A 17,567-nucleotide genomic window follows, 5' to 3' on the forward strand; every position below is an offset into this window, starting at 1 on the left:
TTAAAGCTTACAACTATTTATGTATGTTTAGCTTTGAAATAAAAATAAACTCAAAAATATATGAACATGATAAAACAGCAGTAATCTTGATGGTGAGAAGAGACATGGGATCAGCGAGGGATACAACGGGGAACTTCATCTCTTTCCCGGCAAATGTGAGAAAAATCTTAGATTTGATAAAGCTGTTTAATGGATAAAAGGGTATTTGTTTATATCATTTTTCTATACTTTATACATGTTTATAATATGTCATAATTTTTAAAAATAACTTTCCCAGCAAAATTTTCTTATTTTATGTTTAGGAATACATTTTCTATTGGTGAAGCTAATAAGACTGTAAAGCAAGAATACATTTAATTTCAATAATTAAGATATACTAAATTTGAGACCACATTCAGGGGTAATATTTTTCAAAGTGAAATTCCTCAAATTTAATAGATATTAAAAGTATAAGGAAAGCAGAGTTCATTCCTCTGCCAAGTGGAACAAACTAAGTATGGATCAATCACAGATGATGATGAATATAATTAACAGAAGTGACCTCTCAGGGATTGATAGGGATTGAGTGATGAACAGGCTTTCAGAATTCTAAGCAGCAGCCTACAAAATCATATTCTTTGAGCTTAAGTTTATTTCTAGCTGCTTGCCTCCAAGGAGCTTTGTCTCCTATGGACAGAGAAATATTAATACAACTTGAAAAAATGCTTTGCACTGACTCTGATAGTTGAATGTTCATCAGATGCTCTTTAATGGCCTTCCATAATCAAAAGGTATTTATTCTTTAACTTCAGGTGGTTCCCCTCTCTCAGCGAAGTGGTGTTCTTGAATGGTGCACAGGAACTGTCCCTATTGGTGAATTTCTTGTTAACAATGAAGATGGTGCTCATAAAAGATATAGGCCAAAGGATTTTAGTGCCTATCAATGCCAAAAGAAAATGATGGTGAGTGGCGCTCAAAATTAAAAGTTATCGCAAGATCATTTAATAGCTTATTAAAGCAGACTGCTGTCAAATATTATGGAATAGAAAAAGTTTTAATTTCATAAGGTAATTGTTAAAGGTACTAAGTAAAAGAAAGTAAGCTCACAGAATGAAAGTGTACATGAGTGAAAAAGGAAGGTTTTTAAACTACATGACATGTCAACCCTTGTCAGATGAGAAATTTAAATGTAATTCAGTGTGTGCTAATTTGCTTCCAATTTGTGGTAAGCTAATTCTTAACAAAACACAAATGTCAGGTGTGGTGGCATCAACCTGTAATCCCAGCCTACTTGAGCTGGGAGGATCACTTGAGCCCAGGAGTTCAAGGCCAGCCTGGCCAACAGAGTGAGACCCCCATCTCTTTAAAAACACAGAACAAAACAAAGCACTAACTAAAATAAAAAATAGATTATGAAGTAATTTTTATATGAAACTGCTATAGAGAAACTTCTAAGGCGTTTGCCATGTCATACTGGCCATCTGGTCTGACATTTATTCACTGATTCAGCAACATTTAATAAATGCCTCCTACTTACCAGGGACTATGTAGAGACTTCATAAATATTATGACTAATCATCATCATCCTTAGCCCCATTTTCAAATGAGAAGTTCATGCCGGGCACAGTGGCTCATGCCAGTTATCCCAGCATTGGGAGGCTGAGGTAGGAGGATTACTTGAGCCCAGGAGTTTAAGGTTGCTGTGAGCTATGATGATGCCACTGCACTCTAGCCTGGGCAACAGAGTGAGACCCTGTCTCTAAAAATAAATGAGCAGTTCAGTGTACTTAACTTGTGTAAGGTCAATGAGCTAATAATAAAGAGTGGAACAAGGATTTGAATCTTGTCTATCCAATTCCAAAATCTATTTACTGTTCATTTTATTGTGCTTTCTGTTTCCTGTTTTTAAAAATATGCAGTAAATGCTATAGGCATTGTGATGGAAGTCTGTCGAGAACACACAGGGTACAGTATAGGCATGGAGTAGGAAGTGGTTAGTTCTACCTGGAGTGGGGAGGAGTGGAAAGAATTAGATTCAAGAAAAGCTTCATAGAGAAGGTGTTGTAGCCAAATTTTACAAATGAGTTGTTTTTCAAGGCAAATGAAGCATACAAGCAAGGGGAAGGAGGGATGAGCAGGCAAAAACAGCATAGGCCTTTAAGGAAGAGTAGATAGATAAGATTGGAGCAGTAGTTTTTGGTCAAAAAGTGTAGAGTTGCTTTAGGAAACGCTAACAAGTTTGCACTTTATCCTGCAGACAAGACCCTTAAGAAGGATAGTAATATCAGATTTGCATTTTAGAAAGAAACTCAGAGCACTGTGAGTTATATTTTTAAGAAAGCATGAGTTGGGGTCTGAACTAAGACTAATAAGGGTAGGAATGGAGAATTGTGGGAAGATAGAAGTATTGAGGCAGAACTGATAGGATATGATTGCTGATTGGAAGTGAGATTGGGGAGAAGGAGTAGTCAGTGCATCCCAGTTTTCTGGTTAGGGTGACTGGGTGGATGGTGAGGCTATTTACTGAATTGAAGAAGAGAGGAGGTGACTGACGTTTGCCAAAGATGAAGAGGTATTTTGTTTGGATTTGGAAGTGATCCAAGTAAAGATATTGAGAGAGCAGTTGGAGAAGCACATCAGGCTAGAGCTTAATAAAGATATCTGGGCCAAAGGTACAGATTTCAAAGTCATCAGCACATAGATGGGAGTTAAGCTCATTGAGGTAGAGAAGCTTTGCTTCAGGAAGGTATTATATAGTGAGAAGATGCTGGAGGACAGAGATCTGAGACATGTCAACTGCCTCCATCAGGAATTCTTCATTCTTTCTCCTTTTCTGTTTCCTATTGCACCCCTAGTTCTGTGATGCCACCTGAGATTATCTGAAGCTACCTTTGGCATTTTTGTGTTTACTTCCATCTGGATTACAGGATCATTCACATTAGAATTTAATTAAAACAAGTAACAGTGATTATTTATTTATTTATTTTTTTGGGACAGAGTTTCACACTCTTGCCTGGGCTAGAGTGAGTGCCGTGGCATCATCCTAGCTCACAGCAACCTCAAACTCCTGGGCTCAAGCAATCCTCCTGCCTCAGCCTCCCTGGTAGCTGGGACTACAGGCACGCACCACCATGCCCGGCTAATTTTTTCTATTTTTTAGTTGTTTGGCCAATTTCTTTCTGTTTTTTAGTAGAGACGGGATCTTGCTCTTGTTCAGGGTGAGCAAGAACTCCTGAGCTCAAATGATCCGCCCGCCTCAGCCTCCCAGAGTGCTAGGGTTACAGGCGTGAGCCACCTCGCCCGGCCAAGTAACAGTGATTATTGTTGTGCCTCCTTCCCCTGAGATTAATATGAAAATTCTAAAGGGATTATCACTTATAATTTATCGCTTCCCTCACCAGACTATTAGCTTCTTGTGAATAAAGAATCTTGTCCATCTTTTTATTGCTCCAATATCTATCATTTTTTCATAAAGAAATGTAATGGACATTAGTTAAATTGGTTGAACACAATATTGAGAAAATAATTTTAAATATGATTTATTTAAAGGAGGTGCAAAAGAAGTCTTTTGAAGAGAAATATGAAACCTTCATGGATATTTGCCAAAATTTTCAACCAGTTTTCCGTTACTTCTGCATGGAAAAATTCTTAGACCCAGCTGTTTGGTTCGAGAAGCGATTGGCTTATACTCGCAGTGTGTCCACTTCTTCAATTGGTAATCTTCTTATACATCTTAGTAGATTCATTGCTTTCCTGTGTTCTGAGTTGCAGGGGCATGATGGTGATTATAGTGGTTTTTAACTAAACCATCTTCATCATTAGATCATTGTGTTTCTTGTTCATCCCAATTCTTAGCTTCTAACCATAGCTTTTTATAGCTTTTGCAAAAGAGAATTCTTCTCCAGGCAGGAAAATAAGACTGGTTTTTCTTCTTCTTCGTTTTATAGTGAATATGGCTTATTTTCTCTCCTTTCAATATATTACTTTTTGAGACTTTCCTGGGAAAATAATAAAACCTGCAATAACTCCATTTGACTTATTTCCTTTAATTATTATTGGTCTTTGACACAGAACCTCTATGAAACCATGATAATATCACCCAATGATTGATTCTGTTTAATAGAATTTTGTTTTCAGAATAGAAATCATGATATATATTTAAATACTTAGTGTACAACATATATTTTTGTTTTTTTTTTTTTAATTTCTAAGAGATTGGAATAGCTACGTAGGGCATTTAACAAAATCCTAGGGTATGAGAACTAATAGGAACATCAGAGATCATCCAATCTATTGGTTTTTAACTAAAGACAAGTCCTTCCATCATTTATGTCCCATACCCCTGGGAGGCATGTATATTTTGAAAAAGTTCCCAGATAATTGTGAAACTCTCTTCTACATTGAGGATCACTAATCTGGTATTAATTTAGCTTATAAACAAGAAAGTAGGCCTAGTTAATGACAGAGGAAGCCAGGCACCCAGGCATCCTGACTCTCTACTGAGTGCTTTTTTATGTAATATCAGATGGTGTCTCTCATTAGGTTAAAAGCACTGTAAGATACGTTATCTGTCTTAAAAACAGAAATGCAGTTTTTCCTGGATATATACATGGTGAAATGAATTAATGATTAATTTGTGTTAAATATAATTCATTAAGCAGAAGAAAGTTTCACTGAAGAATGAAGAATTTACCCATAGATTTCTCAATTTAGAAGTATACCAAATAAAAATTTGAGTAAAGATAATACACTGCCTTGGCCCAGGTAAATAATGGGTCTGAACTTTAACTATAATAATTTTCAAAGTACTAATATTTTTAAATGTGTGCCTATTAATAAAGAGAAAATATTTTCCAGCAAATCATTTAGGATTTGTAAAATGCAATATGCATGAAAATAGCTGGCAAGATTTGACTTAAAGTCAAAATGGCTAGTTATATACGTAATGTCCTTTAAGTCTAAAACTAATTAAAAATTATACTGAGTCAATGGTATTAGTTGAAATTATGGCTAAATGTATATTAGAAATAGAAGAATTCAGTGATTTCAGGTTTGTTTTTTTTCCCCAGTTGGCTACATACTAGGACTTGGTGATAGACATGTACAGAATATCTTAATAAATGAGCAGTCAGCAGAACTCGTACATATAGATTTAGGTAAGTAATAAAAGGTATATATCTTTATTCTGTTTAATAAATATTTGGTCATCAAGGAATGTTGCTTGCTTGCCAAGATATTACAAATATGGGGGAAATAGACACATCAGAGCGGTAAATATTGGGTGTTTTTTTGTTCTTTTTTTTTTTTTTAAAAAAAAAAGCATAAACAGTGGTACTAGAAGGAGTAGCTAATTCAGCCTGGAGTAATGAATGAAACTTACCAGAAAAGGTGACATTTGAGCCAGGTGTTCAAGAAAGAAAGGAAGGATAATCCAGAGAAAAGATAGAGCAGATTGGAAAGAAGGAGTAATTAAAGATGCAGGATGTTGTGAGAATAGTGAAACAGTAAATGTGGCTGAAGTAAAGTTTGCATGTTGTCAAGTAGCTTGAGAGATAGGATGGTACTAGACTGTAAAAAGCCAGGCTAAGGATTTCAACTCTAATATGTTACATGATGGAAAGTAGATGAAGATATATTTAAGCAGGACATGATCGTATTTGATTTTTGGAAAGCTGATTTCAGGGGCAATTTGTGGAGTATTACTGGCAGCAGAAAGACAAGTTAGGGGATATGATAATAGTTTTGATGAGAAATGATGAAGATTTCAGCTAAAGTTGTATTATGGAAACCAGGAGAGTGGATTTGAGGGACATTTTTGTAGTAAACTGCACCAGTGTGATATTAGATATGGAAACATTAGGGGAGGAGTCTCCAGCATAACTAAACCTTCTGGCTAAGGAATGTATTAAATTTTTTAAACAGTAACAAAATGGTGCATTTAGTTTTGCATATTACTTCAAAGTATTTATGGAGTGGAGTAGACAGCTTTTCCAGGTGGAGTAGACAGCTTAATATATAAGAAAGAAAAGAATTTGAGTGTAATAAGAGATCTAGAATCTTCAGCAAATAGATGTCAGTGGAAGTCATTGGACTGAAGGAGGTTCTGATCTTACCTTACATGTGATCCTTGATAAAGAGAACTAAGGATGGACTCATAAAGAATGCTAGCATTGAAAAGGTTGAGTCAGAAAAAAATTGAGAAGTAATCAACATCGTGGAAACTCAGAAGTGGGATATCTTGGAAGCCAAGGTAGGAAAAATTTTATGGAAGAAGTAGCTCAATAATATCTGATACAGAAAGGGCAGATAGGATGAATGATGACAATAGGCCTTTAAATTTAACAGTTAATCAATCTGAGAGGCCTAGGAAGTACCCTTTAGATAGAATGGAGGGACCAGATTGCAGAAAGGCAAGGATTGAATGGAAGTTAAGGATGTGTAGATTGAGAATGAGGAGTCGTTCTGCATGAAGGTTAGAAGGGAAGGGAAGGATGGGAGAGATTTGTTGCAGAGATGAGAGACATGCCCTTGGTCCTTGCTTTTTGAAGATGGGAGAAGTGTAAACATGTTAAATACTGAAGAAGATGTAGGAGAGAAACAAGATAATTGAAGTAGCAAGGGAAATCATAAAGTATGTGAGGGTATAGTAGCATTGGCTTTAGATTGGAGGCATGTTAGCTTTTCTGCTGAGAAGGAAAGGATGATGTTAATAGGAAAGTCTTAAGCTAGGGGGAAGGAATTTGTAGGAAGTTATATTTGCTATTCTGTTTTCTCTGTGAGTTAGGAAAGCATGCTCATCTGCTAAGAATGGTAGGGATTTGCTGGGCATGGTGACTCTAGCCTGTAATCCCAGCACTTTGGGAGGCCAAGGCGAGAGGACCAAGTGAAGCCAAGGAGTTTGAGAGCAGCCTGGGCAATATAGTGAGACCCTGTCTCAACAAAAAAATTGTAAAGAAATTAGCCAGGCATGGTGGCATGCGGCTATCCTAGCTACTGGGGAGGCTGAAACAGGAGGATCATTCAAGCCTAGGAGTTTGTGGTTACAGTGAGCTATGATAATGCCACTGCACTCTAGCCTGCACGACAGAGCAAGACTCCTTCTCAAAAATGAATAAATAAATAGAAATAAAAATTTAAAAATGATAAAAGAATTATTTATGGTAATTAGCCTTAAAAGAACAATAAATTCTAAAATAGTTACCATGGAAATAAGGTGACCCAACTAAAAGGATAAATAAAAAAGACTTGCCAAGCAATTTAAGGGGCACTTTCCTGAGGTGACAATTCTAAATCTGTAGTGGAGCCTGTAATGTCATCATGTGATTTTCCAGTAGTCCTCAACATCCTTGGTGTAGTAGAGAGAGAGGGGGACAAGGAGATTTGAAGTACTGGTGAGAGTAATCAACTTTAAAGTCTATATCCCTGGCTGAGTAGGGAAGGAAGAGAGGCTAATGGACTAGAAATCTCAATTGAATTCAAAGACTCCTTAAGGGCCGGGCGCAGTGACTCACGCCTGTAATCCTAGCTCTTTGGGAGGCCGAGGCGGGTGGATTGTTTGAGCTCAGGAGTTCGAAACCAGCCTGAGCAAGAGCGAGACCCCGTCTCTACTAAAAGTAGAAAGAAATTAATTGGACAATTAAAAATATATAGAAAAAACTAGCCAGGCATGGTGGCGCATGCCTGTAGTCCCAGCTACTTGGGAGGCTGAGGCAGGAGGATCGCTTGAGCCCAGGAGTTTGAGGTTGCTGTGAGCTAGGATGATGCCACGGCACTCTAGCCCGGGCAACACAGTGAGACTCTGTCTCAAAAAAAAAAAAAAAAAAACTGCTTAAGAATAAAGGAGCAGAAGGAAAAGAGGTTTTGATTAGAATGTAGAATTTAAGATGTCTCAGAAGGTGTGGTTTAGAAGGTTACAAGTTCTGGAGTGTAACTCATATAAGTAGTTTGCTAAGATAGAATAAAATTGAATCCATTAGAACAGAAAGGTCAAGGATATTATATGGTTTTCCCTAGAATGAATTCCGGAGTTGGGACAGTGAGAAAGATTATGAGCTAGGTCCATGTCAACATTCAATGAGTTCGAGATTCAGTCTTAGACGTTAGGATATAATATATAGAAGATGGGAGGGGTTTGTTAGAGCCAGAAGATGGGAATCTCAATAGAGGAGTGAAATTTTACACAAGAATGAAAGGGCAGCTGTCTCGAAGATGCAAAATAGAGGTAATATCATACCAACCTATGTCTAGGTCATACTAAAAGCATTTATAAATGAGAAGGGTAAATCAGCACAACCTCTTTGGAATACTGTTCGGCATTATAAAGCTCAACGTGTGCTTATCCTGTGGCCCAGCAATTCCACTCCAACAGAATGCACACATATGTATAAGAATGTTCATAGTAGTACTGTTCATAATAGCCCATAACCAGAAACAGCCCAAACCTCCTCACGGGTAGAATGGATGAACAAATTGAGGTGTTCATATTCTCATTGTATATGCAGTAATACTCAATGAACAATAGTTACACACAACATGGAAGACCCTTACAAATATTATATATAATGCTAAGTGAAAGAACACAGATACAAAAGATATACACAGATATAATTCCATTTATATAAAATTCAAAAACTGATAAAATTAGTGGTATTAGAAGTCAGAGTAGTGGTAACCCTTTGAAGAGGTGGTGAGTGACTGGTAGGGGATGAAGAGGGCTCCTGGATTGCTGGTAGAGTTCTGTTAACATGGATTTGCTTACTTCGTAAAATCTCAGTGAGCCACATACTTGGATGACTTGGATGATTTGTATACTATTCTGTGTCTATATCTTTGGTTATCTGTTGCTGCATAACAAACTACTCCAAAATTTAGTAGCTTAAAACCATAGTTTATTATTGTTTCCCGTAGTCTGTAGGTTAACTGGGCTCAGCTGGGCAGTTCTCACTTAGGATCCCTTATGAAGTTGCAGGAACTAGAGTCATCTTAAGACTCAACTGGGCCAGAGTCCAAGATGGGTTCACTTTCATATCTGTTGCTTCAGTGCTCCTCCATGTGGCCTCCCTGTCCAGCACAGTATCTTGGACTTACACAGCATCTCAGGACTCCAAGAGGAAGGAAGTGAAAGTTAAGGGCTAGACTTGCAACTGGCACAGTGTCACTTTCATCACATTCTGTTAGTCATAGAATCATCATAGGGCCCATCTGAATTCTCCCCTATTTCTGGAACTCCAATAACCATATGTTAGACCTTCCCACTGTATCATTTATGCTGTTCCCTGCAAGTCTATATTTTCCAACCTTTTTTTTTCTCTCTAGCCCACCCCTTGGTGTTATTGGAGACTATCTGGGGAGCCTGGGCTTCTAGTCCTACACAGAGCAGGGAGTCCTTTCCCTCTGAGGTATCAGTGGAGGCCAATTGGGGAACCTGGTCTTCTACCCCCACCTAGTAGTAACAAGCCAGTGACTTTCAAGGGCAGCAAAAGCAGAAGTTTAAGTAAGATCCAGGGTCTCATAATACTTAAAAAGTCTAGGTTTCAATTGGAAATCATTGATCATACCAAGAACAAAGAAAATCTCGACTTTAATGAAAAATGACACTTTATAGGCACCAACACTGAGATGACAAAAGATGTTAGAATTATCTGACAAAGATTTTAAAGGAGCCATCATAAAAATGCTTCAAGGAGCAATAACAAACATGGAGACAAATGAAAATGTAAGTGTCAACATGGAAGTAATCTCAGCATAGAAATAGAAGATATAAAGGAGACCAGATGGAAATTTTAGAACAGTAAATTGAAATATAGTAATTGAAATCAAAAATTTTAATGGCAGAGAGGACTGAAAGAAGAATCAGTGAACATGAAGACAGAACAGTAGAATATGAAAAACAGAGAAAAAAATTATAAGAAAATCTTAAGCACTTAGGGCTAGACAAAGAGTTCTATACTTAATGCCAAAAATACAATCCTTAAGAACTCTCAAAACTTAATAGAAAAAAAAAATCCAGTTATAAAATGAACAAAATGCATGAAGAGACATTTCACCAAAGAAGGTATTCAGATAGCAAATAAGCATACCAAAAGATGTTCACCTGCACTACAAATGTGTATAGCACTTTTATTCATAATAGCCAAAAACTGGAAACAATCCACATGTCCCTTAATGGGCAGATGCTTAAACAAACTATGTTAACATGCATACCATGGAATACTACTCAGCAATAAAAAGAAATAAAATTATTAATGTACACAACAATTTGGATGAATCTCCAGAGAATTGACAATGAGTGAATAAAGCTATTCCCAAGAGGTTACATACTGTATTATTCCATTTCCAATTATATACCATACTTGAAAAAAGAAAATTTTTATAAAAATAGTGAACAGATTAGTGGTTGATAGAAAAACAGAGCATGGGAAGATGATAGGCCATCGGAGGGAAATAAGTGTGGTTATAAAAGGGCAGCATGAAGGATTGTTGTGATGGAAGTGTTAAATATCTAGACTGTATCATTGTAAGTATCCTGGTTGTGATAATTGTGCTATAGTTTTGCAAGATATAATCTTTGAAGGAAAATGGGTAAAATGTATGTGGGATGATCTTTCTGTATTATTTCTTAGAACTGCAAATGAATATATAATTATCTCAAAATTAAAAGTTTCAGTTAAAAAATGTTTAAAAATATATATGTATCATCTCCATTTTAGATATTACCAGTCATTGCTTCGTTTAGAAAGTCATCCTTTAATCTAGATTTCTCTACATCAAGAAGTGTTTTGGATTTGAGGTGAATCTCATGGATAATGGTGGAGATAGACAAGGCAGACAGAGCCTTGAAACAGAGCCTAGAAACAGAATAAACTACTGTGCGTTGTAATATTAATAGAATATAGGGGACACATTATTTGTTGCCTTTGCAAAGTTCATGTCAACTGGAAAGAAAGTAAATTAGCTGTCAAACCTAATAACCTCATTGTATTTTTTACTTTAGGTGTTGCTTTTGAGCAGGGTAAAATCCTTCCTACTCCTGAAACAGTTCCTTTTAGACTTACCAGGGATATTGTGGATGGCATGGGCATTACTGGTGTTGAAGGTGTCTTCAGAAGGTAAGTGATAACAAGGTAAGGGAGGGGAACAATTTTTGGTATAAAAATTATATGGATTATAGATTTGTATAGATTATAGAATTCAGTGCTAGAATTACATCCCAGTGCTTTACCAGTACTAAGGAAAAGACCCTGGGTAAGAGCAATAATAGTTTACCCTTCCTTCCAGCCACCTGGGACCTAACCCAATATAACATACATACTTTCTAATCTCTTTTGGAAACAGCCCACCTGGGCCTTTAACACCTCTGTCCTGGCTAACTCCTTTTTAATGATCAGAACTATTATTGGGTGCTCATTGTTGGGGATATAGCAGAGACTATATCTTTTTGTCTTAAAAAACCTTATATTCTGTTACAACTTCCTACTAAAGAAAGCTTTGCAGTTCCTTGTAGTTTTTCTGGCATAAGTCTATGTACTCAACTTTTATTGGGGCAGATTCCAAAGTAAACTATAATTGCCATAATAATAAAAAACCTGAAAGAAAGAAATCTTTTATAGTAATATAGTGTTATTCTTATAAATGCTAAGTTTGTGAAATATTCACATATATATTTGTATTCATTTTAAACATCTATTGAAAGCCCACTCTGCCAAGTATTCTGTTCTTTGAGATTTAAATTTTGAAATTATTAACAAGAGCAGCCTCAGCATACTACACATGAGTGGATATAGATAAAGATACATTGAAAACTTTGGTGTGTAACAAAATCCATATTTTTAATGTGTTTGACTCTGTAGATGTTGTGAAAAAACCATGGAAGTTATGAGAAACTCTCAGGAAACTCTGTTAACCATTGTAGAGGTAAAGTATATTATAAGTAAATGTTTATTTCTCTACAAGACAGTGTATCTTGTTGGGAAGTTACCAATTAGGAGAGCATAGCTTCATTTTAATGTGATGGGATGATGTTGGTCAGCAGGAGGGAGGAGATTGCACACTAAGCCTTTTCACACATCAGAAAATATTGGTTTATAAATTTCTCCAGTCCCCTCAGGTTACTTGGAATATTATAGCATTGTTAGTAGTCTCCAGTCTTTAATGCATAAATCAACACTTGATGTCTTAAACCTCCTCTATGGTATTATTATTTTACGAATGGTTTCCATTAATGGTTTAAGAGAAATCAGTTACTTATATCCCCTTTTTCCCTGACCAGGTTCAGAACTAATTAGTCAAACAGATGGAGATCAGAGTGTCAGCATTGTTACTGGAGGACCATGGCTTAGGAGAGTGAGGGCCAAACTGGTTTGCTGCTGGTGCTCCCTCAGTGCCTCTGTTGTCTTAACCTTGGGACAGCTCACCTGAGTCAGGGTTGGGGCCTGCAGAGCATACACACTTTAATTGGGATCACTGCCTCATGTTGATCCTGGTTGGAAAGGGAAGGAAGTCAAACATACTTCCAGTGTTTATGCTGTTAGTTCTACCCAAGTGAGAATTACGTACCTGTGGCAGTCATTCACCAACATGGTAAGGGTCTGTGGAATAACAAATCAGTAGTGTTTCCTCCACAGGGAAACGTGGCAAATAGAGAACAGAATAGGCATGCCTCCCTTCCGTTCTTCAGCTTTTTGTTCCTTTCACCTGATGATGTTGGACCTGGCTGCACATTAGTATTATTTGGACTGCTTTTTGAAAATATTGATGCTGACCAAATTCAAACCAAATTTCTAGGGATGGGGCAGGAATATTTATATATTTTTTAAAGCTCTTCTCTGGTGCAGCCAGGGTTGAAACCAGTCTTAATTCATTAGCATTAACCATTAAGCCTATGGTCAAAAAGGGTGGGGCTTTGTCCCTTGGAAGATGAAATTAACAGCCTGTTAGGGTGGGCTTGTGTCCACCTTTGTGAACCAAGGTGTCTTTATAGATCTCCTTTGGACTGCTGATGGTAATGCAGATTTTGCTGCAAAGAGGGGTGCTGAAATAGGTCCCAATAGTATGCTGATAAAATTAAATTCAAGACTGCTGTTCCCAAGGCTGAAAATGCATTCCCTCTCCTTTTTCTCATTTCAAATTATGTTCATACATGTTGTCATTCATTATAGTTTGTCATTGGTTCTTCAGTAAGAATAAATGATAACATGGATGCCTCAATAATGTAGAAATGAAACTCTAAAATCATATTATCCTGCCCTTTTGCATTTAGAACAAAAAAAAAATCTAAACTTTTCAATTGATTTAAGGTCCAAAGCAGTTTAACACATTCCTCAGTATTTTACTTTGCTTAGTCTCAGTCAGAAGGGCTTTTTATGCTGCAGTAGATTTGGAAGTTTCTTTAGTAGCTGTATTCTTAACACTGACCAGAAGAGGGTAGTTCCTTTGGGGCCTCAGAAATTTTATCAGTTGAATGCCAAATTGCTCACGAACCTCATTCTTTTAAGGGTGATAGGAGATCAAGTTAGAGAAGTGACAGTGTCAGATCATCTTTGGGCTCCTGCACCATTGTAAGGACCTTGGATTTACTCTGAGTGAAGGTTTTGAGTCTGAGAAATGATTTGCATCTCCACTTACAATACCTGTGTCACTTCTGAACACACCCTCTATAGCTTTGTGTATTTTACACTGATCTGCCTGATCTTCCCTTTGTCAATCTGTCCAAATTTCCTGAAATCATTTGATATGGTTGTCCCCATTTTTAAGAGTAATTTCCCAAGTGATCTTACTGTGGACTTTCTGTCTTTGGCTTCTGGAGGGCGCTTCCCAGTAGTGTTCTGGGTCCCAATCCCCTGGGATCTCATTTCTCTCCTCTCTTGGATTCATTTCTTTTCCTCTGTTAGATTTCATTGAGTCACAATGACATTTTCTGATCAAGTAACAATTTAAACATCTCCCCATTTTGGGTTGTCACAACTGGGGGAGGGGGATGAGTGCACATTGACATCTACTGGGTAGAGGCTAGGGATGCTGCTAAACATTCTGCAATGCACAAGATAGCCCCCACAGCAAAGAAGGATCCAGCCCGAAAATGTTGAGATTGAGAAACCTTACTTAATCAGTCTGTATTCTTTTATTGCTTTCAACCACTTCTGTTTTGATAGTAAAACTGTAGCATATTTTTTTAATTACTCTAGTTCTTCCTTGATTCTAGTATTTACAAATAGGATATCTGACAGAAGCCCCTGGTTTTGAAATAATTTGTATTGTTTCTCTACTTCAACCCAAGAAAACCATATAGTCTCTTTATAATAGAGGCCTCCATTCCTTTTCATTGGTTCATTAATAAAATATACTTCCCTTTTGTGGATGAAACTGGTTTGGATCTCTGAAATCTAAAGCCATGCCAGTGCCCAACTTGAAGTCACATAGGAACCCTTGAGCTTATAAACAAGCCATTTGTAATCCAAGTCAGTACCTCCACAGTTTTTAGTGGCCTTGAGGGACACTCAACAGCATTTAGAAACAAAGATTTTGGTACTGCTGTTGGAGTACATGTACTGGAATTAAACATGCTAAAGGTATTTTATAGTCCCAGCCTGCACATGTGCTGAGAAACACTTTACTGTGTAAAGGTAGTTCCAACCTTGTAATACTGGAACAGCCTGTAGAATCATTCTTCTCTGTAATTAAGTTTTCGCTTACTAAGACTTATATGTTAAGCATTTACTAAATCTTATTTTTTTGTTAATTTGTTTTTTAAGTTCTGTGCTTGTAAACACCAGGACAGTTAGTTGTTCTGAACTGTCAACATCAGAAATCCCTTATGACCTTGCTTTCTAAAGCCACCTGCACTGGCCATGCCAGTTATTTTGGTATCCAAATTCTACTTATATACATCTCAAGATCCCAAACACAGCACCAGACCTTGGCTTTTGAGCATGTTTCAATAAATTGTACCCTGTTTTCTCACCCAAATTTGGAACTGATTGAGAGAAAGAAAGAGAGCCATAGTAGTAGGGGAGAGATCGGAATGTCAGGTTTATTACTGATGAAACTATCAGAGAACATGGCTAAGGAGAGAGGTCCAAATGGACTTGCTAGTACTCTCCAACTCCCACAGCCTAATCTATACCTTGGGATGGGACAGCCCACCTGAGGAAGAACTGGGGCCTGCAAAGCAAATGCCCTACCCTAGGACTACACTGGTCAAGAATAGAGAGAGGAGGAAAGAAATTAACTAATGCTCACCTCCTTTTAATAGATTAGTTTCACCCAGTCAGGAAACATGAGTCAAGGGATGTCACCCCCCAACCATGGAAGAAGAATGAATTCGGGGTGGGGAGGATGAGAAGCTTGGAGCGTTATGCTAGGATAGTTTCCTTCACAAGGAAGCATGAAGCATGTATTTAATATGATAAGTTTTCTTCCCCTCTCATACCCCATCAACTACATGTGACTGGCCTCTGTTATTTTTATAATACAGGTTCTACTGTTTCTAAATACATGATCAAAGTGTACATTGTTCTATTTATACATACATTCTCTCTATTTAGGTCCTCCTGTATGATCCACTCTTTGACTGGACCATGAATCCTTTGAAAGCTTTGTATTTACAGCAGAGGCCCGAAGATGAAACTGAGCTCCACTCCACTCTGAATGCAGATGACCGAGAATGCAAAGGAAATCTTAGGTGAGCAGTGTTTTAGGAAGGACCTATTGTCTGTCAGTTCATATTTTCTTATTTCCCAAGGCCCTTTAAGCTGTTCACCTCATTGAAACCTTTGTGCTTTTGTCATTAGTGATATTGACCAGAGTTTCAACAAAGTAGCCGAACGCGTCTTGATGAGACTGCAAGAGAAACTGAAAGGAGTGGAAGAAGGCACTGTGCTCAGTGTGGGTGGACAGGTGAATTTACTCATACAGCAGGCCATGGACCCCAAAAATCTCAGCAGACTCTTCCCGGGATGGAAAGCTTGGGTGTGATCTTCAGCATATGAATTACCCTTAAATTCAACTTTTCGAAATGTGATTTCAGCCTTCATTTTTAACCCACCCATGAACTTTGAATAGGGATTAATATTTAACTAAGTGAACAACTGTGAGGTTTTTTTTCTAATTGATTTTTTAATACTTGATTTAATCACTACTCAAGATGCTTTGAGAGTTTTGAGGAACATCTCTGCTCTCACTCTTTAGAAATAATTGTTATTCATGCTATATTCTAGGCTAAATGTTTATTTCTTCTTTTCAAATACATACTTGTATTGTTTTCAGTAGGATCTCTGAGTTATGCAATAGCTGAAAACAATGGAAGTAGCAGGAGTGACAGTTTTTCCTTTAGTATGAATTAGAACAAACAGACTGCTCCCTTGAGGTGACATTTAATTTAAACTTGTTCCCCAGATATCATATGTGTATGATAAATTATTTGATAATATAAGAAAGGAAAGAAAAACTTTAAAATTGTAACCATCTGTATATCATGGTAAAGCTACATTAAAAATAAGAAACAATGTTGAAAACAAAATAGTATTTAAGAAAAGCATTTGGATTTTCAGTAGTAAGATCACTCACAGTGTTACTAAATAATGAAGTTGTTATGGAGATCAAATTTCAGAAACACAGTTTAGTTACTATTTTTTAAAAATGTATTTTGGAGGTTCTCATTCTATTCTCTTTATCTTTTAAGCCCTTCTGTGTCGTCCGTTACTTTATCTTTCTGAGATGCCTTCGTATATTGTCTTTTAGTTCATGAATTCCCTTGTCAGCTGTATAAACCTCCTTTTTGCCCTATTTGGGTTTTCTCTTTCAAAAATTGTTTTTCATTTCTAATTATGTATCATTCTTCAACTTTTTAATTCCTTTTATGTCACTAATCATTTTAAATATCCATATTTTATAGTCACTCCAATAGTTCTGTTAAATCAAGTTCCTGTTTATATCTGTTGATTGTTATATTTGATGAGCTGTTTGTCCATTTTTGCCATTTTGAAAGGTGAGCTTCTTTTTGGCAGGGCTTTATCTGTGAGAATTTTGAGTGACCTGCATCATTATTCCTTCCAGATAAGTTTTGTGTCTACCTGTGTCATATTCCCAGGGTTGTTGCTGACACAGGACCACTCTCATTTTAATTTCTTGGCTTTAGGGTTTCCAGACCTCAAGAGTAGCATAAATTACTGAGAGGAGAAGATTCTCCCAGGCTAAGGCTTCCTCGTCATCTCCCTGTGATAGGGACAGGATGTTTTACTGATGCCTCTTTCACTAGGATATAATCCTCCATGTGCCCCACCTTTATGGTGAGGATGGAAGGAGGTGCATTTAATTCCTATTCTCTGCCTTTTGTGAGTTCAAGGGTTTTTCAGCCTCTATATAAATGTTAAAGCTGAAACCCATGGGTTATTGAGATTGACAAATTGTGCCAGGACAGCATCAGCTTACACATTTATCCCTATGAATTTTAGTTCCCTTCATTTTTGACCCTAAGTATTTCCCCTTGCTTTCTAATAAATTCTGGTGTGTACTTAAAACAATGTTTCTTAAATTTAATTCAGCATTTCTATGTGTTTTGTTGGAGGGGAAGGGTTTAGGTATCTAGTATG

At 37.0% G+C, this 17,567-nt stretch overlaps 1 protein-coding gene across 1 annotated transcript in view; it reads left to right on the forward strand.

Moving 5' to 3' along the window:
- The window catches only part of ATM (ATM serine/threonine kinase), a 146,448-nt gene extending 130,269 nt beyond the window's left edge, over positions 1–16,179 (forward strand). The window contains 7 exon segments of the mRNA XM_012659127.1: positions 792–941; positions 3,529–3,694; positions 5,049–5,135; positions 10,973–11,087; positions 11,829–11,892; positions 15,522–15,658; positions 15,768–16,179. Coding sequence (XP_012514581.1) covers positions 792–941; positions 3,529–3,694; positions 5,049–5,135; positions 10,973–11,087; positions 11,829–11,892; positions 15,522–15,658; positions 15,768–15,951 — 903 coding nt within the window. The 3' untranslated portion in view covers positions 15,952–16,179.
- The last annotated feature ends 1,388 nt before the right edge of the window (positions 16,180–17,567 follow it).

The sequence above is a fragment of the Propithecus coquereli genome, unplaced genomic scaffold (assembly GCF_000956105.1).
Source record: "Propithecus coquereli isolate 6110/MARCELLA unplaced genomic scaffold, Pcoq_1.0 Scaffold6, whole genome shotgun sequence".
In the NCBI taxonomy this organism is placed as follows: Eukaryota; Metazoa; Chordata; class Mammalia; order Primates; family Indriidae; genus Propithecus; species Propithecus coquereli.